Genomic DNA, 22606 nt, shown 5'->3' with positions numbered 1-22606 from the left:
ACCTCCAGAGAAGTCGGTGGGGGCAGGGGGCAGTTTGGGCCTCCTAGCAGCCAAAGGCCTGAGGTTCTTATGTACCCAGAGCAAGAACCCAACCACACCTAACAGTCATATCCAATAAGGTGCATGAGGAGTACCTGTTTTGACAGCTGTCATGTATCCATCCTCGAGTGCCCCCGGGGCTGTGGCCCCAGCCTTGGCCTCAGAGCACAGATGTCCTCATGGAGGCCGGGGCGGCAGCTCACCTGCAGCGGCATCTACTCCCCGCTCCCTCTCCTGGGCAGTCCCAGGCAAGTCAGATGGGATCTCCAGGGGCTTGCTGCTTCCATGTCTCTGGGGCTGCCGACCCTCTTTGCAATCCCCCAGAGTCCTCTCCTGCCTGGCTCCTTTCTGAATCCTCACTGGAGTCTGGGGCCTCTGGCGCCTGGGTGAGCGTCCTCCCAGGCATCTGCTAGAGCTCGTCCTCTGCTCAAACAGCCTGACTAGGGACACCAAAGTCCTAGCTGGCTCTGCTGGTGGCTGACCAGACACCCCTCTGCCTCTGACATTCAGGCTCAAAAGCCAGGACCTCACAGTCACGTTCAAAAGACCCTGAGTTTACTCCAACACGTTCCACAGGGATTCCACAGGGAATGGTCTGATACACCTCAGGATCTTAGAGATGTGCCCTGCACTTCCATGGTGATGATTACTACTGACCCACCATGAGGAGACTCACCCAGGGGCTGCGTCAAGTCCTGCTGGCTCCACCTGAAGCACCGTGGAAGGGGATGCTGCTCTGGGACTTCCAGATAAAGATACACACATGAGGTCATCAGGACCAGGGCCTAATCCACTCTCGGTGGCGGTGGGGGGTGGGGGCCAGCAGGGCAGACAGGACATATCCCAAGGCCAGGTTCCAGGGGAGAGGGGGTGCTGTGGGAAGCAGGGGTGGGTGGCCTCGGGGCTGGGGCCCACGAGGAGGATGCCCCCAACCCCAACAGGGAACTTTGGCAGCTGGCTGCTGCCCTCCTGATGGAGACTGAGCACAGCCCCGAGGCGGCTGACAGTGCAGCTCGGGGGTGGGGGGGGCAGCAGGGGTGTGACTGTGGGTGTGGTGGGAGGAATTCCTGCAGCCAGCTCCCTGTGGGGCAGCCTCTCTCAAAGGTCAGAGATGCAGGACTTTAGTCTCTGGGAGAGGAACCACACTCGGGAGTGGTCTGTGTCTGTGTGTTGTCGTGGCTTGAGGATTAACCACCAGGCGCCTGTGTCCCTTCAAAACAAACGGTCCTGACAAAAATGCTTCTGCTCAAAATTCACTGGCCCTGGGTCATCATATGACCCTTCCTAAGTTTAGAGGCCTGGCAGGGTCATGTCGCTATGTGTGCAGGGAGAGAGTAAGACAAGAGGTGGCTGAACACCTGACATCTCTCCAATTCCACACTGCCTAGCAGATGCTCAACAAAGAGCAGTGGTTAAAAATCTCCTTTGTTTTGGGGAGGCTAGTCTGAGCAGGTCACATGGGTCTTGAAATTCTCCACCTTTTCCAAGTATCCACTGACTATCTGGGAGCTGACACATAGGTGGCCAGAATCACATGTCCTGTTCCCGTCGTTCTTGGCACTCAGCAGGGAGAGCTGCCCCTTCAGCCCCCTGCACCCATCTGCACCCCCCACCGCAGTGACCCCACCACCTCCTTAGGCCCAGAAGTCGCTCCTGCCTTTTGATGTCAGGCACAGCCTTAACCTGTGTCTCTGCTGCCTCCACACTTCTGAACCTGTCTGAACCTGGGGACGCTGGCGGATGTTGCATCTTTACTGGCTACTACTTATTTCTCATGAATTATTTGGATCTCAGACTCTGTCCCTCTCTCCTGTGGAAATTGTTTTGTTTTCAAGACGCCTCAGAGAATTGGCAGCTCAATTGGAAATGGACTAGAAAACCACTCAGAATTGCTGTTCTGTGTTTTCCTCCCGGAGAATATATCATTCAAGTTCGGTGTTTGTGTGTGTTTCGGGATGGAGAGCAGTGTCTCCAGCTGGGCACAGCTCACTCAAAGATCCCAGGATTCTAGTCACATAGCAGGTCCTGTCCACTTTTGCAGCTTCTCTTCACTCATTTCATCCAAATGAAATCTAGACCATGCTCACAAGTGAAAAAAATAAAGTCCAGATGACCAAATAACTGTTATTTCAATGTACTTGGTAATCAGCTTCCCAAGGCAGAGACAGGAGGGCTAGCACAGGGAATACTGGGCCATACATAAAAGAGCAAGATTCACATTTCACTAGGATTCCTAGCAGATGGTGGGTAGAAAACACCTATTTCATCCCTGTGGTCAACAGCTATGGGACAAGAGCCAGGACCCCTTCCTTCCTGCCCCAGAAAGAGATCTCTCTGGGGTTTATCCAAGAAGCAAAAGGACACCTCACAGCAATGATCCGTTTCAGAGTTTCCCCTCACCCCCAAGACAAACCTCATGTGACTCTGGCTCCTAGACCATTGCTGTGAGTGTGGGGGTGTCCTGCTTCTCCTAGTGTCCCCACTGCTAACATGGCCTTTCACGGAGCAGAGAATCTGTACATGTCTTTGGGATAAATGGGCCAGTGAGCAGGGGTCTCAGGTTGTCTGCTACTTTCTTTAATAACCCAGGAAAATTCAATAAACTGAGATAATTTAGTTATTGCAAATGACAGACAAGAAGGACATAAGCATGAATTCACTACAATTGCTTTTATTTTCTAATTCTTCTCCATTCAGTACTATTCCTACATAAGTTCACATTTTCAAAACAGTTCTAATTCCTATTCCATTGTATTCTGTTCAGGACCACAAAACAAAGTGGAACACTTCCCAATCTCTTTTAGAAAACAGCAAAACTCTTGTTTTTGAACTGGGTAACCACAAATACACTGGGATCAATATCATTCACAAAGCTAAGATACTGAAGTTTCTTTAGCCTTCTCTGAAACCAAACTTTGAAAAATTTCTAAAGAAAAGAGAGATGAATCCCCATGTCATCATAGAGAACAGCAACCAAAAGATGCTACACACTGGTTCTGCAAACTGGCCCGGGCCCTCACTTCTGAGAAGGCTGACTACTCCCTCGTCAATCACAGAGGGAAGGATCAACCTGGCTGCTGCTCTGGCTCAGGCCCCCTATTCCTCCTCCCTTGCAGCCTCTGCAGACAGGAGTGGGAAGGCCCTCAAAGCCCTTTGTCTGACCCTGAGCACAAATGCCATGACTTGCCACTTGCTGGTCTCCACATAGGCCCGGGGACCCCACAGGAACTCATAGCGAGCAGGGCGGCTGTCAGGCACCTGCCGGTACTCCAGGTATCCCTCCTGCACCCACACTTGGGTCAGCAGCTCCCTGGGCTCCCCAAAGACACAGTGCTCACTCCCAACATACACCCCCATCCTGCTGAGTGCTCCCCAGACCGCCTCTTCAGGGGCGGGGTCTCCATTCCTCATGATCACCCTGAGGACCAGCACCAGGAGGCCGGCCTTGGGCAGGCCCTGCCCACCGCTCAGCATCTCATCGCAGGTGAGGCCCAGGACAGGGACCAAGATGTAGATGTGCTCCGTGGGGTCCACCTCCCTCACCTCCACCCCACAGACCAGCTGCAGGCACTCTGAGGCTTGGCTGAAGACAACCGGGAAGTGCTCCTGGTTGTCCCTGAAGACCTTATACAGCATTTCCGCCAGGGAGGTCAGCTTCTTGGCTCGATACTTGAGGAGCAGGAACTTCAACAGGTCAACCATCATCTCATTCAGAATTTCTTGGGGCAAGGCCTTCACAGGAGCGGAGGAGGATGCTGGTGGGGAGGAGGCCAAGTGGGATGCAGCCTCCCCCGCCTCAGCCCCCAAGAGCTGCGCCTCTACGGGGCCCTGGGCCTCGCCTGGGTCCTGAAGGTCTTCCTCGGGTTTGCTGAGCTCACTCATCTCGACCACGAGCACAATGCCTGAGGTCGAACAAAAAACATGAAACATGAAAGTGAGGCAGAGGTACAGATGGAGACCAAGGGCCTCCGGGAGAGAGGAGGTGTGAGTGGCCTCAGCTAAGAAACACATCCTGGATGGTATGACACAGGCCACTTACAGGTCTCCCCCTGAGGGTGTTCTCAGACCTCACAGGAGCGCTCCTCCAGGGAGGCCAGTCCCCTGGCTACCCGAAGGAGGAAGTAAGGTGGCTCCTCAGGGTGCGGTCAGCATAGCTCGCGATTTCTGGGGCCAACAAAGTGGGAGGAATTGGGGCCTTCTGGGGCCCCCCTCTGTTCTAGGATAGGGAGCCTCTGGTTCACTTCAGGGCACCCCCTCACCTTGACTCCTGATACTGCCTGGACCTCCTCTGCTCTCTGAGCTCAGGACACAGGCTTCAGACCTCTGCCTTCGCCTCCTGGTTCCCGGAGCTCCTGTGAGAGAAATGGAGGTGACTGTGCTGGTAGGAGGGGGTGAACTCTGTGAGTACACCCAGTTGTGTGGTGTGTCCCTTGTAGTGCTCACCTTTCCCCTAGCATGGCCTGGACCATCCCCTTTGGAGGAGTAGAAGGAAACTCAGAATAAGACACTAGCCTGAACAGAAAGCGCTGAGGGGCCCCACATGCAGCCGCACCTGCCCAGGGCCTCGCGCGGGTCCTAGGCTGGGGAGAAGTTCGGTCCTCAGCTCCTCCTCACGTCTTGCCTGGCCTCCCAGCACTGACCACAGGGGCGGGGGTCTGCTCAGTCCAGCCTCTGCCAACCTGAAGCCTCCTCCCATAAAAACCTCACCTCCCGAAAGAAGTCTCTAAGCCAGAGGTCAAGAAACTGCTCACCCTGCTCACCCTACTCTGGGCTCTCCAAGACCCTCTTGCAAGGGCCAAGATCCCTCCCTATTGGGGTCTAACCGCCTCAGTCCTTCCTCGCATGGAGCCTGGACTCCAGGCAGGACCTGTGATTGTCCCGCCCGCCATTTTGAGACCCCCGCAGCTTTCACAAGGCCTCCAGTCCCTCTGAGACCGACATGTGAGGAAGTCAGACAGGCCTAGTGTGCTTTTCTCACCCCAAGGGCTCCCAGGGCCGACTACAGGGATGGGGATAGGGATCTGTGGGGTTCTGTCAGTCCTCACTCAGGGTCCCCCCAGTCCTCCTTCAGGCACCTCACCTTGCCTCCGTGCAGGACCTGGATTCTCGCCTCTCCGCAACTGAAGCCCCGCCCCTCCGCAACTGAAGCCACGCCCCTTATACCAAGACCCCAGTCTCTTCAAGACCCAGATGTCAGGAAGTCAGCACATGCCTGTGGCGCTCATCCTGCCCCCACGGTTGCCCTTGACTGACAACAGAGACAGGCTTCTCTGAGGTCTCCTCTGATTAGGGGTCCAGGGTCCTCTAATTGCTCTTCAGGGTCCTCAGGGTCTTCAACCTCACAAGACCTTGGAATCGGCCCCCCTGAGGCCCCGCCCCATATGCGAGTTCCCCAGCCAGAGACCCGGATGTCAGGAAGTGCGACCATGCACTTTGGGCTCATCCTATCCCAGGGCCGCCAAGGACCAACAGCAGCTACAGGCTTTTCTGAGGTCGCCTCTGATTGGGGTCCAGGGTCCCCTCAGTTGTCCCTCAAATTGAAACCCTGGAGGAGCTGGGCTTCTTCCCTCTGCTCACCTGAGGTTACACTCCCTTTCCCAGGTCCCCAGTTTCTCTGAGACCCAGATGTCAGGAAAGGCAGCATGTGCCCATCCACCCTCTATGCTCCCTGAGACTTGATGTGAGGGTCCCGCCTCTGGTCAACACAAGGGGCATCCCCGGATGTGCCAGGGCTGAAGATGAGGTCCCTGAGGAAGGATATAAGGAACCCCACAGATCCCTGACACTGCTGTCAGCCCTGGGCCACCCTGGTGGTGGGATGAGCACTTGGCAGCCTGTTCTGACTTTGGCATCTGTGTCTCAGAGACATTATTCAACTGTTAGAAGGGTCAGGGCCTCAGATGGGCAGTGGGAAAGATATTATTTCTTTTGAAAGTCAAGGTGAGGACTCTGAGGGAGGACTGAGGGGACCCTGGACCCCAGAGCAGAGTAGGCTCTGGGAGGACATAGGGCGGATGAACCCATGCTGCATTTCCTAACATCCAGGTCTCAGAGAGACTGGGGACCTGGTACAGGGGGCTGACTTCCTGACATCCAGATCTCAGACTGGGGACCTGGTACACGGGTCTAACTTCCTAATGTCTGGATTTAAGACTGGTGTCCTTGTATAGAGAGCAGACTTACGGACATCCGCGTCTCGGAAAAACTGGGGTCCTGGTATGAGGGTTGGGGCGTTAGGAGGGGAGAGGAGAGAATCTGAAGTCGTAGCCGGAGATAAGTTGAGGTCCCTGAGGGAAAACTGAAGTGATGCCAAGTGAAGACTCTAGGTATCCCAAGATAAGACTAAGGGAACCCCACTGATCCCCACCCCTGTCATTGGCTCTGGGAGCCCTTGGGGTGGGAAGAGCACACTAGGTCTGTCCTGATTTCCTACCATCCAGTTCTTTGAGACTGGGGACCTAGTGTGAGGAGCAGGGACTACGGTGGGGAGAGGACAGAGCCTAGGTCCTACCGGAAGTCAAGGTGAGGACCCTGAGGGAGGACTGAGGGTAGCCAGATCTCAGACCAGAGGGAACCCTGATAGTCCCCAGGCAGGACGACCTCGTGCCGCATTGCCTGACATCCCTGTCAGAGAGACTGGGGACCTGTTTGAAAGCAGCGGAACCTCCAAATGGCGGACGGGACACTTGCAGGTCTTGTCTGGAGTCTAGGCTCCATGCAAGGAAGGACTGAGGTGGTTAGACCCCAACAGGGAGGGATCTTGGCCCTTACAAGAGGGTCTTGGAGGGCCCAGAGTGGGGTGAGCAGTTTCTTGACCTCTGGCTTAGGGACCTCGGGAGGTGAGGTTTTTCAGGCAGAGGGCGGAGGCTTCAGGTCAGCAGAGGCTGGATTCCCCAACCCCAGTGGAGGACTGAGCAGACCGCCCGCCCCTGTGGTCAGTGCTGGGAGGCCAGGCAGGACGTGAGGAGGAGCTGAGGACCGAACATCTCCCCAGCCTAGGACCCGCAGGAGACCCTGCGCAGGTGCTGCCGGATGTGGGGCCCCTCAGCGCTTTCTGTTCAGTCTTGGGTCTTGTTCTGAGTTTCCCTGCAGGCCCCCAGAGGGGAGGAACCAGGTTGTGCCAGGGGAAAGGTGAGCACTACAAGGGAGCCCTGAGGGGACCTCCCACCACACAACTGAGGGGACCTCACAGAGTCCACCCCTCATACCATCCCAGAAGGCTCAGGGCTGTGCCACAGGATACCACCGAGTTGCCCCCAAAGGCAGACGTCTGAGGCCTGGGTCCTGAGTTCAGAAAGCAGAGGAGGTCCCAGCAATGTCAGGAGTCAAGGTGAGGAGGGTGCCCTGAGTCTACACCAGGGGTTCCCCATCCCAGAACAGAGGGGACCCCACAGGGGCCTAATCCGCTTACCTTGTCAGTCCCAGAAATCTCAGGCTGTGCTGACTGCACCGTGTGGAGACACCTAACTTCCTCCTTCAAGTCGCCAGGGGACTGGCTGCTCCACAGGCATACCCCTGTGAGGTCTGAGAGCACCTTTCAAGAGGAGACCTGCAAGTGGCCTGTGGCTGCCCAGGGTGTGGTTCTCAGGTGAGGCCGTTCACAGCCCCTCTAGCCACCATCTAGGCCTGTGGTCCTCACCTGTCCCCATCTGTTCCCCTGCCTCACTCTATGGTTTGATCCCAGGCATCATGCTCATGGTCGAGATGATTGAGCTGAGCAAGCCCGAGGAAGACCTTCTGGACCCAGGCGAGGCCCAGGGCCCTGTGGAGGCACAGCTCTTTGGGGCTGAGGCGGGGGAGGCTGCATCCCTCTCAGCCTCCTCCCCCACAGTCTCCTGCTCCATCCTTGCGGTGGCTTTGCCCCAGGAAGCTCTGAATGAGATGGTGGCAGGAACCTGGTGAAGTTCTTGCTCCTCAAGTATCTGGCCAAACAGCTGACCTCCAAGGCGGAAATGCTGAAGAAGTTCTTCAGGGATAACCAGGAGCACTTCCCGGTGGTCTTCAGACAAGCCTCGGAGTGCCTGCAGCTGGTCTTTGGGGTGGAGGTGAGGGAGGTAGACCCCAGGGAGCACACCTACACTACGGTCCCTGCCCTGGGCCTCACCTGTGATGCGACGCAGAGCGGTGGGCAGGGCCTGCCCAAGGCCGGCCTCCTGGTGCTGGTCCTCAGGGTGATCATGAGGAATGGAGACCCCGAGGAGGCGGTCTGGGGAGCACTGAGCAGGATGGGGGTGTGTGTTGGGAGGGAGCACTGTGTCTTTGGGGAGCCCAGGGAGCTGCTGACCCAAGTGTGGGTGCAGGAGGGATACCTGGAGTATCGGCAGGTGCCTGACAGCCGCCCTGCTCGCTACGAGTTCCTGTGGGGTCCCCGGGCCTATGGGGAGACCAGCAAACAGCAAGTCATGGCATTTGTGCTCAGGGTCAGACAAAGGGCTTTGAGGACCTTCCCACTCCAGTCTGCAGAGGCTGCGAAGGAGGAGGAATAGGGGGCCTGAGCCAGAGCAGCAGCCAGGTTGATCCTTCCCTCTGACGAGGGAGTAGTCAGCCTTCTCAGAAGTGAGGGCCCGGGCCAGTTGGGGGAACCAGTGCATAGCGTCTTTGGGCTTCTGTTCTCTATGATGACATGGAGATTCATCTGTTTTCCTTAGAAAATTTTCAAGCTTTGATTGTTTTCACAAAAGGCTAAATAAACGTCAGTGTCTTAGCTTGGTGAATGATGTTGATCACAATGTGTTTGTGCTTACCCAGTTCAAGAACAAGAGTTTTGATGTTTTGTAAAGATTGGAAACTCTTCCATTTTGTTTTGTGACCCTGAGAGGGATACAATCGAATTGGAATTAGAACTGTTTTGGAAATGTGAGCTTACTTAGCAGTAGTATTGATGGGGGAAGAATTAGGTGATAAAAGTAATTGTAGTGAATTCATCCTTCTGTGCTTCTTGTGTGTTATTCTCAAAAGTTAAATTATCTTTATTTGGATTTGCCTGGGTTATTTAAGGAAGTAGCAGACAATTAATCTGAGGCCCCTGCTCACTGGCTCATATATTCCGAAGACCTTTATGGAGTATCTGCTCCAGGAAAGGCTGTGTTAGCAGTGGGGACACTAGGAGAAGCAGGACACCCCCACACCTAGAGCAAAGGTCTAGGAGTCACACAAGGAAGGTGGAGAGACATCCCCTAGTAGCACTGAACAAGGCAACACGGGGCAGGGTGGTGGGGCTCCAGGAGGAGCACTCGAGTGTCAATGCCTAAGCCAAGGTGGTTTGCAGCTTTGGGAAGCTGGGTTCCTTCTGTGGGAGGTGATCATCATGAGGCTGGATGGTGGCAGCCCTCAGACTTGCAGACAGTGTGTCTTTGGGGTGATGGCAAAGTCTGAAAGGGATCGTTGCTGTGAGGTGTCCTTTTGCATCTTGGATAAAGCCCGCAGAGCTCTCTTTCTGGGGCAGGAAGTAAGGGGTCCTAACTCTTGTTGCATTGCTGTTGATCACAGGGGCAAAGATGTTTTCTACCCCATATCTGCTAGGAATCCTGCAGAACTTTGAGCGCACTCCCTTGAAGTGGTGCCCAAGAAATGCATGGAACTACCTTTTCTTTCCTGGCCCCGGGGGATCCAGAACCCAAGGTGTTAATTAGCTTACAATTATCTTGATTGTAATTGGCCATTGTACTCAAGGACTTGACCTTCGTTGGGGCTGCAATGAAGGCAAGTAATGTTTTGGATGGAAGACCAGCTGGGGCAAAGGCAAAGAGTGGTTCTTGCTTCTATTTCCTGGAGCAGCTTGGGTCCTGTTGGAACACTCCTCCACCCCCAAATTTAACAGTTATATGGAAATGGGGCTTGCCCGGTAGCTCAAATGATGAAGATTGTGCTTGCATTGTGGGAGACCTGGGTTCGATTCCTGGGTCAGGAAGATCACCTAAAGAAGGGCATGGCAACCCACTCCAGTATTCTTGCCTGGAGAATTCCATGGACGGAGGAGATTGACAGGCTACAGTCCATGGAGTGACAAAGAGTCAGACACGACTGAGCTACTAACATGGTCCCCTATGGTCTAAGCAGCAAAGTTTCTTAGTTTTATTTATGAAACATCCTGTTTGGCTGATTAGCTATTCCACATCCTATTGAGGTGCATATTCTCTGACAAGCCCTGGACTGCAAAGCAGCTAATCCCTTCCCACAGTGGAGAGTGGAGGACAGTCTGGGGGCAACATTGTGACAGATTCCTGCCCCAACATCACAGAGGCAATGGCCGCCAGGCCCTGGTAGCTGCATCCTGTCCCTCAGGCGCATCCTGCAGCCCAACGCATGGGTTCCTCAAACCGGCTGGCTTCACAGGAGAACTTAGGCCACGGGGCTTGGGATCTTCACAGGACCACGTGCAAGTGAGGGCTGGGGTGGGCTCAGAGCCCTGGTCTCAATTCCTCTGGAGCCCCAACCCTTTTCACACAACCCAGGCCGCAGTCCAACCTTCTGACTTCTCACACCATTCTCTTCTCAGTGCTACACGATGCCTCTGAAGTGACAAGAAGCAGGCCCACGGAAGGAAGGGGACAAGGAGAATCAGAAGCACTGTGGGGCTGCTCTGTGTTTGCTGAGAACTGACTCTGCTGGGGGCCGACATCTCTGTCCAGTCCCAGCGCCTCCCTCGTGAGGGCGGTGCCCTGTCCCTGCTGCTGCCGTGGGGCCTCCTGCCCAACTGAACCTGCCAGGCTGGCCAGCTCCTCACCTAGCAGGAGGGAGGGATGGTCTGACCTTATGGCCCCAGTGCCCACTGGGATAAGGCCCCTGTAGAAGCCTCCCCTGATACGCGAGGGAAGGTAACACAACCCCTGAGGCTCCAGGTCTCCCCAGCCGCAGCGAGAGAGGGGAGCAGCTGGAGGGCCTCTGGACTGGGGACAACGCAGGGGCAGGAAAGCGAGGCTGAGAAAGGCAGGCCTTGGACACCATGAGGGCTCGTGTGTGCACAATACAAGTGTCCTGAGCCAGAGCTGACAAAGACTCCTCAGTGCCACGCAAACCCACTGCCAAAGCCCACATGGTGCCTGGAGGAAGGGGACCACGAAAGGCAGCTCCCTCAGGACCCAGGGGGTGAGGAGGGGCCCAGAGTAGGGTGGGGGTGGGGGCAGGAAAGGCCACAATAGCCAGGCTGCCCACAGATAGCACGGTCTTTGGTCCCCTTCGGAGGAGCCACCAGGGGCCCCCTCTGAAGATCACAGCCTCCACGGTCATATCCCAGTCAGATGAATCAACCTGAAGGAATGCTTTATCAACCTGTTTAGGAGCACAAAGCCCAGGGAGCAAGCCCAAGTCAAGGCCTGTGAGCTCCATTCCAGCTGCCAGTCCTCAGGCTGAAGGGCCTCTGGGAGAGCCTCTTCCACACCCTCTTAGCTCTCCCCTTTCAGACACCAGGCTGTGGCCCTCACACAGGGCAAATGACCCTGCTGAGTGGCAGAACTAGGTGGATAGTGCCCTAGGGCACTGTATGTGTGTACTCAACACACGTACCTTTCCAAGGTGCCGGTCTGTCCCCTACATGATTTTGAAGAACAGTGGCCCAAAAAGGTCAGAGAACATGCACCTCCAAGCCCACGGCCCCATCATCCATATGCAGTGAAGACCAGTGACGCACTCAGGTTTCGTCCAGTCCCACACCCAGACTCTCATGCATTTTCAAATACAGGTAGATGGGGGCTCCCTTTGGTCACATCTAGCTCAAGGAGCCTGGTAGGCTGCAGTCCATGGGGTCGCTAGGAGCCGGACACGACTGAGCGACTTCACTTTCACTTTTCACTTTCATGCGTTAGAGAAGGAAATGGCAACCCACTCCAGTGTTCTTGCCTGGAGAATCCCAGGAACGGCGGAGCCTGGTGGGCTTCCGTCTATGGGGTCGCACAGAGTCGGATACAACTGAAGCGACTTAGCAGCAGCAGCTCAATAAGTCAGACATGTCCCTGCGAGTGAGTGTGTGTAAAGGAGGCCCCTTGGAAAACGCCTAACCTGTGAGCCAACAAAATCATTTGATGTTCCTGCCGTCTGGGTAAGGGAGAACAGGTCCACGATGGTGGTGGGGACAGGGGAAGGGGCGGAGAAGATCAGAGCTGGCCTCGTAGAGGACCAGTGAAGTGCTTGTTTTCAACAGAACAGGCTGTATCTTGAGCCCCCAACCAAGTCCTTGAAATGGCAGGTAACCACAGATACCCAAGTTGGACATGGGAGTCCAGGACCGGGGGTAGCAGAAGCCCAACCACCCCACCGTCAAAAGCAAACAGGGCTTTCGAGGCAGCCTCCAGGGAAGGGGACAGGGAAAGCACACACCCAGATGTTCCCAAAGTGAGAACTCTAGGGTCACGAGAGTGGTCTTTACGGGAATAAATGGAAACTGAAGACAACAGCCTGTGATCTGCAGTGGGATGCCCTCTGGGGGTGGGCAGAGCTCAGGAGGCTGCAAGTTCAGCTGAGCGCTTGGCTGTGCCCTACCGCACGGCATCCTAGGGAGTCTGTGTCTCAGGTGCTTGGGGAACAGTCAAGTGGAACGTGAGGTCACTCCCACCATGCTCGAGCACAGCCCTACACTGGGGAAAGCTCGACCTGGGTGGCGATGGGGGCAGGAAACAGGACTCTTGACTTTCGGGCCATCTGAGTGGGACCTACCAACTGGCAGCACCAGTCAGAAGAGACCAAAGCCAGAAGAGGGACAAGGCCTTGGGATGGGGGTGGGGGGAACCACCAACTCAAGCTAGGCCAACCAGTCTGCTATGGACCTCATCTTCTGGGAGGGACAGTCGCCAGGGGCCCATCTGACCCCTGGGGTCTCTCTTGGTGATAGCCGAGCCAGGACTCACCAGGGCCTGGTCCTTTAGCAGAAGGCAGCCACAGGCCTGCCCGTTGGTAGGGTAGGGGTGGAGCCAGGGGCATGTTTGTCAAACTATCCAGGGCCTGGCTCCCTGAAACAAGGCACATGGCAGCAGATGGGAGCCTTTGCAGACAACCTGAAACATACTTTTCTGTACTTTCAGACCAGAGACAAGCTGGGGATCCCATCTCTGTCCCCAGACACCCTCCCCCACACTGGGCCAGGGCTGCCTCTCCACATCACCTCTGTGACATCATGAAACAAGTAAGGAAGTGGATCACTTACTTTGCTGCCTGGCCCACGACCCAAATTCTACAATCTACAGACAATATTTATTGGGCACTACCACCCTGCTCTGAGGCCCTTCTGCCCTGACCATTCACTGCTTGGGTAGAGAATGCTCCTGAACTAGACTGGCTCCATGGCTAGTCAGAGTTCCAATGAGGCACGTGCAGCCCCGTTCACCCCATCCACTGATGGAAAGCCCACAGCAGGGTACCCCCCTGATGTCACCCAGATCCAAATGTGGATTCAGAGGAGGCTTTGGAGAAGCGGTAGGACCAACCTGAGAGCCCAGATCTGGGCCCCCAAGACAACCCGCCCCACAGGGCCCGAACCCAGCAATAGCCAATGAGGAAGAGAACAATGCCGTCCTTGGGCTGTCCTTCCCCAGGAAGCTCTGGATGATCGTGGAGGATGCGGCCTTCAGCTCTGTGCACTGAAACGAGGGAGACACGGTGGTCACTGAGGCAGATCTCTTCCAGACAGAGGTCCTCCAGCGCAGAGGGACAGAAAGGCTCTTCAAGACAGCATCAAAAGTTTCATCCGCGAACTGAACCTGCATGGGTTCAGTAAAATCCACCATTCGGGTTGCTCTGCGGGAAAGAAGAGGATGATGGTAATGTACAAAGCCCTTCTGGGGAGACTGGACTAGAAAAGCCGAGTGCTGGATGTATTTCAATTTCCAGGAGAACTTTTTTCTCATGAGAGGGTGGTTAAGGAAAGAGGAGAAAGCAGGCCTTGTTGTGTTCCACGAATCCCCTTAGACAGGATCCACCGGGGTGACTCCAGACCCCAAGGGGCCATTTGATTTCAGGGAGTCCCCATAGCACCTGCCAGGAGTGAGAAGACCTTGTTTCCATAGTTAGGCAAGGTCAGGACAGCGGTGGGAAGGAGGGCGATGAGGAAAAGCTATTGCCCCCCATGATGGCTAAAGTGATTCATTTCCTTTCAGATCTATCACTACTCCAAGTTTCAGAGAGACAAGCCTCGCCTCCTGCAGAACATCTAGAGGAACTGCGACCCCAGAAGAACTGCTCAGCCCGCCACCGGCACAACAGCGACCCCAAAGAGAAAGAAGCAAGCAGTGGTGACCAGATGCTGTCCTCTATTCCATCACTAGTGCACCGAGGAGGCTGACAAGCAGGTCCAGAAGGGAACCTCAACTGTTCACGGAACCTCCAGCCAGCGCTCATTTGTGTTCTGTGGCCTTTGGTTTATGGGCAGTGCAGCCGGGCGGCCCAGGTCAAGCCATCTCCCCAGCGAAGAGGCAGCCCCAGTGGAGAGGGTACATCCAGCAATGCCATGTCTGTACCCCTGGCTACTGCTGGAAGGGACAGCCCAGGGGAACTGCCCAAGAGCTCCCCCAGGTACCCAGATTATGGTTCGGTGATGACTTTGTACAACACCTGTGATTCCATCGTGAGGGGAGCCATTTCAGTTGTGGCCCCAAACGAGGCCCCCGAGGCAGAGGAGGAGCAGGAGGAGTCCTCAGATTACAGGTGTGCCCTCTGTGAGGAATTCAAGGACAAGCTCAATCCCTGAGCTGCCAGGTCCCCAGGGACATTCAAAAGCACTCTTTTGTAACCAAAAATCTATTTTTGGCTCTAATAAAGTACACCAAAACTCCACGGGAGTAAATAAAGAATCAAATGAGAACTGCGAGTCTGTGTTCTCTCTGTCTGTCCATGCTATTCACACGGCACTGGGTGAGCCAGATGAGGGTGGAAGCCTACACCCCAGGCAGGCCTCAGTCTAGTCCCCATGGTCCCTTTTTATCTGAAGCAGCAGCATTTCACACATTCTGCCAAGACTGTGGCTCCTGAGCCATGCACTGAGGCCATCCCAGGACAGGCGGGTCCCTGGGCCTTGCCTGCCGCATAGCAGAAGACGCAGTCCGGCTCCTGACCATGGGGGTGTCACCTTCCATGAGTCATGCACCCTGAAGCAGAATGAGCTCCTCCTGGGTCCCCCAATGATGCCACAAGTTTCTGATCAGCAGCTGAGCATCACCAGCTCCCAATCCAGGGGCTTCCCCAAGAGCCTCACTGGAAAGCAGGGTCACCCCAACCGCCAAGGGCCTTGCAAACACATGACCCCAAACCTGAAGACAAATACAAGGTTTCCACAAGGTGAACACCAGTTGGTGTTGCTCTGCCCTCACAGCTTTACTTAGAATCCAGGCACCGCGCCCAACACACAGTACTTGTCCAGACATCAGGCCAATGTGCTCAAGCATCCTCTAAGCCTGGTGACATGGAAGGGGGTGGTCACAGATGGCTGGCTCTTTCCATCTGCCTCCATTCTATCCACTAACAGGAGGGTGGCAATCCAGAGGACCCGTCCATCACAGGCAGTCTGCAGGGAAGTCAGGAAGGAGGGTGGGACAGGTGGAGAGAGGCACGTGGTGAGTTCCAAGACAAAGGGCCCTGAAACCCTGGGAGCACTGAGGAGGGAGGGTGGGTGCCCTGGCTTCGCAGCCCAGTGGCCAGGCTCTGGTCCTTTCTCAGCACAGACAGGCAGAGTCCTGGGCTTGGCTTTCCCCCCAGCCCCCACCCCATCCCTCATCTCCAGGCCCCATCACTGCCGACTCTGCAGATCCCCCATGTTACCCCAGGCCTGCTGAGCACAGATCTGTTCTAACCAACCTGGCGTCGGCCCTGGGGCTGCCCTTGACGGCCCTGCCAGGTGTCTTCCCCATGAGTTTGGGAGCCACCTTCCTCCCAGCCCTTCACACACCACTGTCTCCACTGTCAACAGATGCCCCGGCTCCTGCCCAGGGCCTACAGAAAGAATGAAGGAGAGCAGGAACTACTGGGTTGGGTGTTCTCCCTATCCTCACCAGGGGCTGGGACGGCACCATGCAGGGATCATAGAAATCAAACCCCAAATATCCCACTAGGTTATTATCACACCTTTCCATGGCTGAGGAGGCACCGAGGAGGCGCCAAGGGAGACAGAGATGGCCCATGACTGCAGGGGACCTGACCACAGGCACCTCCATCCTTACTTCTATCCCTGTACCTGGAGAGGTGTCCCTGTTTACTGGAGTGGGGGAGAGGCAGAGAAGCAGAGCCACGGGCCTGAACCTCAGCAGGGTCTCAGCACCTTGGAAAGCCTCCATTTCCACATGGCTGTGAAGACGGGGACAAGGTCACAGAGGCACCCAGCCCAGGGCCTCCCTGGCTTGTCCTTCCCCGAGCACAGCAGAGCCACAGTTCTCACAGCCCTCATAAGAGCCAACGTCAGCCAACATCTCAACCCCGGCTTCTGGCCTCCTGAACCAACACGGTTCGTAGTCTGAGTCACCCAGCCCATGTGGCCCTGACGCGACTGCCAGCAAATGAAGCCAGAGAGTCAGCCCTGTTCAGACATCCCTCCGCAGGGGCAAGCGGGGAGCGGGGGGATGACTTCTACACCTCCAGCACCTCAGGCACACTCCCCCACCGCTGCACAACTTCATGCGTCTGTTTACACCTCCCAGGTTCGGGGGTCCCACAAGTTACTGACTTGTCCCTCCTGATGGAAGGGAAGGGAAAACTCATTCTGCCAATACAGTCACTCAAAGCGACCACACACTCACTGACTGAAGAGCCATGCAAGAGGAGGCCCGGGGCGCAGGGCACACACCCAAGGTGCTGACAGAAATCAGCAAACAGCCCTCCACAAAGGTTCCCCCATGTCCATTCCCCATCACCCCACAGGCAAGGGTGCCATGTCCTCACGCACTGGCTGGCCCCAAGCATCATCATCCCGCTGAATCTCTGTCCACCTGCTGGGTGACAAAGGGTCACCCTCTTCACTGGGTCCAGCTTGGTTACCAGGGAGCCTGGCTGGCCCCTGGGGTGTGGCCATTGCTATGTCTTTTACTGGGGTATATGACTGGATCCCAGGCTTGCCCAGTTTCTGCCACTCAGTGTCTCAGCCAACCCAACCCCTTCCTCCTGGGCACCACTGAATCTCAACTGTGTGGGTGGGATGCCTGAGCAGGAAGGGGCTGCAAGCACTCCTACCTCTGGAAGCAGAAGGTGCCTGCTTGGTGGCCAGCGGAGAAAACACTCTTCTGCCTGTTTATCTGGGCGTCTTCACCTGCACGAGGACCAGAGGAACAGGAAGAAAATCACCTGTGACAAGACAGCAATGTTGGACAACAAGCCACCAGTTTTCTTCTCAGCAGGGGCCTTAGAGCACGGGGACCCAAGAGGGCCCAAGGATGTGAAACACACGTGCAGGTTTCTTCAGGGTGGGTTCTGCTCATCACAGCAGCTGGCCTGTCCTCACGTGGCTGGGACAGTTGACCCCACGATGCCTCAGCATGCATTCCCCAGGAATGATGGTGATTCCTGGAGATCCCACAAGGAACAAGCAAAAACGACTCCTCCCCTCACACTGCCACTCTGGAAGGATCTGGGGGCCACCACAGTCAGTGGGCTGCCCTCCATGGACTTGTGGCTGGGCCCCACAAGGAGGGGAACCACGGACAAGCAACTGAGTCCTGCAGGGGCAGGGCCTGCCTGGTGGGGGCGTCTTGCAGGGATCAGGTGGGGCTCGCGTGAGGTCACAGTCTGGGGGCGGAGCTGGAGGCTGGAAGGAACACGTGGAAGGAAAGTGGGCGGGGACTGTGACCATGGAGGGGCCCAGATGTGCGGCTTGGCCGTCTGGCAGGCGCTCCTTGTCCCAGAGCCTGGAAACCCCCGCCCGGAGATACGGTCAGCGCACGAGGCAGGTCCCGCCTTCCTGCAAGCAGAGCTAGTCCCAGGCGCTTTGGGATGGCCGGGCTGCGGCCACTAGGCAGGACAGTAGTCCGCCACCGGGACCGCTGTCAGGTGACTGCACTCGTTGGCCTTAGTCGCGTCGCGCCCACAAACACTGAAGCCCCTGATTTCCGGTGTGTAGGGCTTCCGTACTCACGTAGGCACGCAGTTACGTAGACACGCACGTACGAACAAAGGCGCTTTCCCTCGCCGGCCTTGTCCCCTAGGAGACGAAATAGGATCCGCCACGCTCTGAGGCGCCTGGAAGGTCAGGCCGGGGGAGCCTCGAGACCGGCGGCCTGGAGCGGGACCCGGGGGAGGACCAGGAAGTGAGCTGCCTGGCGGAAGAGAGGGGAGGAGGTGGGAGGAGCAGGGCGAGGAGTCTGGGGCTGAAGTGTGGGAAACAGCTGGGTGAGGGGGAGCTTCTGGAGAAGGAGGCAGGGCTGGGGCGGGGCGGGGCGGGGCCGGGCAGGGCTAGGGCGGGGTGGAGCCACCGGGGCGGGGCGGGGCGGGGCTGACAGGGATGGAGCTGTGGGCCTGGGAAACCCATGGCGACTGGGCTTGTCCAGCTCCATGGCGGAGCCCAGACCGTGCCCTTTTGAGTCCGTGCCATAGGCGTCCAGTCCGAGAGATTCGGCGAGAGTCAAAGTGGTGGCGACCGCATCCGAGCTTCAGCGTGGAACCCGGGGGCCAGGGGAGCGGGGAGAGGCGGGGCCTCTGGGCAGAACTCCGCATCTCTGGGCTGAAAACCCAGGCCGGCTCCCCTCCAAGCCACCCTGGGGCTGCTGGCCGAGTGCTGAGCAACAGTCTTTATCTGGGGTTTTTTTGCAGATGAGAAGGAAAATCCTCACTGTGTTTCCTGCTGCCCCTGGGACCTGAGATGTCCCAGAGAAAGGCAGCTTCACCTTCAAAACTGTTTCCTGTCCTCTTCCTCTCGTCTGGGGGCTCAGCCCACCCAGGGCAGCCACCTGACTCTGCTCCTGACTGCTGCCCTCCCTGCTGTGTCCCTGCCTCCCAAGTGCCTGATCAGAGTAAATGCTCCTCTTCCTGTCCCCAGCACTACTGTCTGAGCTCAGACTGCATGGCCTGGGGCTGGTGCTGTCAGCCTAGGCACCCCCACCAGCCTGAACCCCTGCTGTCTCTCCTCCTCCCACCGGTGTTTCACATACCATGGTTCTGTGTCACACCGCACGCACATCTGTCCTCATCAATCCCGGATGGAAAGCACAGCCGAGCCCTCTTCTGTTTCAGCCCCAACGTGTCCATGGTGCCCTGGGGGGGGCTTCCGGTGGTCTAGGTCTCCTTCACCATCACACAGCACTCTGGGTGGCTGTGCTGGCCGTGCGCTTTGCACAGAGCTCATCCGGGACCCAACACTTTCTCATGCAGTTCTGCCCCTGGACCACTGGCTCCTCTTGTCCTGAGCACCTACTGTCCTCCTTCCAGGCAGGACCGTAACATCCCTTTATCCGTCCACCCAAGTGTCAGGTGCTCTCATCTGGGAGTTCTGGGGGCACCCTGCATCTTCCTGCAGCCCGCCTTTGCCTCCCTCTTCCTTCCAGGCTGTGGCTGCTGTGCACAAGTCTGGACCCCCCACGCCCCGAGGTTAGCCGAGTCCCAGAAAGGCAGGGTCAGTGTCTCACTGGTTCCCGTTACCTGGGCACCCACACGACTGCTGCTGTGGGAATGCTGAGTTGGAGCAGTGCTTTCTCTTCCAGCGTGCAGCCTGTTCTCTCCTTGCAGAAGCCTCCCAGCCACAAGTTGAGGGGCAGAGGCTGCCTCCTGGATTTGAGGCCTCAGCACTGCCGGGACCCAAGCAGTCACCAGACCCAACTCCCTCATGCTGGCGCCCTGCTCCTCACCCCAAGAGTGGTTACCAGCTGCCTCCAGAACCAGCTGGTAGTGGTTTCAGATCATGAGGGAGGGTCCTGTGAACGGTGGGTGGGCCGCTGCTGTTCCTCCCAAATCCTGGTTTTGAATGAGACCTTGCCCAGTGAACTGGAGCTCTATGATGTGTGGCTGCTGATGGGGGCAGCTGTGAGGACCTGCTCCATGGCGTTTCTCCGCACCCATCGCTTCCCTGCGGCTGACCCCAGCCCTCCTCACATGCACACATGTGCGGACCAAGCCACGAGGAGTGCTGCCTCCCACCCTACCTGGGTCTCTGAGGCTTGGTGAAGGTTCCACTTTGCTCCTGCTGTGCGTTTGCGGGCAGCACTGACCTGGGGCAGGCTCGACCCAGACTCTCGGTTTCCTTCGTGTCCTCCTTGAACGATGTGGTTTCCTCTCTGAAATGCCTGTTGCCCATCTCTCTGCTGAGCCATGTGTCCTTTCTGTGCTGAGTTGTGGGCACTTCTTTTGGGGTCTGGGCACTCATCCTGCCCTGGAATTTTTGTGTTTCAGATTTGCCCTCTTCTGTTTGCAAGCTAGCAACAGACTCAGTATTCGCCTGGTCTCTCAGAGCCGTAAGTGCCCCAGAGGTCAGCGCATGTCCCTCAGGCCCTCCTACTGGGGGCTGCAGTCCATCCCGAGGCTTGGCATCTGGGGCGAGCCGTCCCTGAGGAGACACTGCCCTGGCATCCAGCACTCTGCCTGTGAGAGAGGGCTCCTTCACGTCTGTGTCAGTCCCTTGGTCCCTGCCTAGCTTCAGTTACAGGCCTTGGATTCCCACAGGACAAGCCCAGGAGCAGCTGTGTAGCTCTGGGACATCAACCAGTCTTCCCCTCTGTCCCCAGGGCAGCTCCTGTTGGCTCTGCCCCTCTCCATACGGCCCAGATTGAGGGGCCAGCCTGAGAACCGAACGCATTTCTGATTTCATCTCAGTTTTACTGCAGTTCCTTGAGAGGACACAGGTGTCCACTTTGCTGCCACTTCTCGGGGTGCTGCCTGCCCAGGGGATGGTGCACCGCCCAGGGGGACCTCGGGAGCTTCTGTGAGCCTCTGGTGCTGCCCCGCTCACATTCACATCACAGGCCTTTTTATCGCATCTGACCTGGGAGCGGGAGATGCTGGTTTGCGTGTCTCCATCACTCCTGAACTCTGGGGTCTACGTGCTCTTCACTGTCCTCCATCTGGGCAGGTTGGCCATGACCCGGGCGCCAGGCCCCCCAGCACTGGAAGGCGCTTCTGGACAGCAGGCTGTGGCCCACTGAACGGGTCCAGCTGTTTAGTTTGCGAGATTGAGGAGCAGGGAGGGTGGTCTGGAGTGCACATTGCCAACCCGTACCCATGGTGAGAGGACTTCAGTGAGTGGACTCTCGTGCGCTGGGCGGGAGCCCCATCTGTCTACCCTTTGAGTACTTGCGTGCCCACCATGGCGACTTGGCCAAGCACAGAGAGGGTGTGAGGAGTCAGGAGCAGAGGACGCCCGTGAGGCAACCCCAGAGGTGAGAAGGTTCTCCAGTTCATGAGTGGGGCGAGTATCCCCCTCTTTTTCTGTGCATTTCTCTTTTACTCACTGGAGTTTAAGCAGGGTTTCTGTTCAGTTACCATCTTTCACTCATATCACATGTTCGCCCTGGTCTCACTAAGCTCTGCACCTGGCTCTGGGGGATACTGCACTCCAGGCTCTCCCATCTCAAGACTGACTGATGATTCCTCCGGACTGGCCCTGTGTCCCTTGGACCCCTTCTGCTCAGAAAGCCCAGCCCAGGGGGTCCTCCCGAAGTGACTGCAGAGTCAGCGTTAACCGGGTCTGTCACATCAGTGTCAAGTTGACCCTGTGTCTGGCAGCATCCACCCCTCTGAAGGTCCCACCTCCCTATGTAGAGTCACTGACCAAGAGCCTGAGGTCCCTTTGGGAGGGGCTGGGGTCTTTCCCTTGTTTGTTTGCTGTGGTGCTGCAGCGTCCTTCCCCCGGGGGCCCACCCCATCCCTGTTCCTCAGTTCCAGATCTCAGAATTGGCTTGGGGGCCGAACCTGGACGAGGGATCTTGACCTGTTTACTGGGGCGGCTGCTCTTGGCCTCAGTGTTGTTTGGGACTGTACCTTGATCCGTTGCCCACCCATCGAGCCCCAAGGAGGCCATGTTGTACTGATCACCTGCCCCGCTCTGTGGATCTGGCCTCCTGGGCAGCGGCAACCCTTGTCATGGCCCCTGGCTCCTGACCACTCACTACAACCCCGTGACCCCTGCTGCAGTCCCTGGGCAGTGGGAACGGGGGAAGGAGGTGTCATCCGTCTCCCCATCGCCAGGCCCGGCGAGCTCAGCCTATGTTGTGTGGTGACTTTGCTCTGCTCGGTGGCCGGGCAGTAGGTGACCAGCTCTCCATGGTTCCTGGGCTCTCCTGCTGGTAGTGCTGTGGGTCCTGCCACAACTTGGGGCATCGAGCTCCCCTGCTTCCTGGGATGGAGGGCACCTGTGAGGGAGGGCTCCAGTCCCGTTTGCTCTCTTGGCAGTCAGGGTGGGGGGGACCAGCTCTTCATCGGGTGGGGGGATTAACTACTGCTGCTGCAGGTTCAGAAGTTCAGAGACGTCTGGATAGTCCTGGTCTCCAGGGGCCTGCCTCCCGGTCTCCCTGGCCTTCGTGTCAGGGATGCAGGTTTTCCCAAGAGGACCTCCAATGCCAGCGGGTCAGGCCTGCCTTGGCAGAACGTTCAGTGTCTTTGACGTTCAGCCAGTCCTGTCGAATCCTGGCCTGATGTTTGTCCACTGCCTGAAGCTTTGTCAGATACCGGTGAG

At 57.0% G+C, this 22606-nt stretch overlaps 1 protein-coding gene and 2 pseudogenes across 1 annotated transcript; 2 read left to right on the top strand and 1 right to left on the bottom strand.

The window, feature by feature from the left end:
* Window positions 1-3135: 3135 nt before the first annotated feature.
* On the bottom strand, window positions 3136-3921 carry LOC148773507 (melanoma-associated antigen 10-like). Its single transcript, XM_088833630.1, has one exon. The coding sequence runs from the start codon at window positions 3919-3921 to the stop codon at window positions 3136-3138; it is 786 nt and encodes a 261-aa protein (XP_088689756.1).
* A 3807-nt stretch (window positions 3922-7728) lies between these two features.
* LOC129564297 (melanoma-associated antigen 10-like) lies at window positions 7729-8568 on the top strand (annotated as a pseudogene).
* Window positions 8569-13313: 4745 nt separating this feature from the next.
* LOC129564630 (heat shock transcription factor, X-linked member 3-like) lies at window positions 13314-14716 on the top strand (annotated as a pseudogene).
* Window positions 14717-22606: the final 7890 nt, after the last annotated feature.

The sequence above is a fragment of the Moschus berezovskii genome, chromosome X (assembly GCF_049115385.1).
Source record: "Moschus berezovskii isolate FMDL1 chromosome X, NW_MosBer_1.0, whole genome shotgun sequence".
Lineage (NCBI taxonomy): Eukaryota > Metazoa > Chordata > Mammalia > Artiodactyla > Moschidae > Moschus > Moschus berezovskii.
The sequence above is the reverse complement of the archived record's forward strand: the minus strand, read 5'-3'. Positions and strand labels throughout refer to the sequence as shown.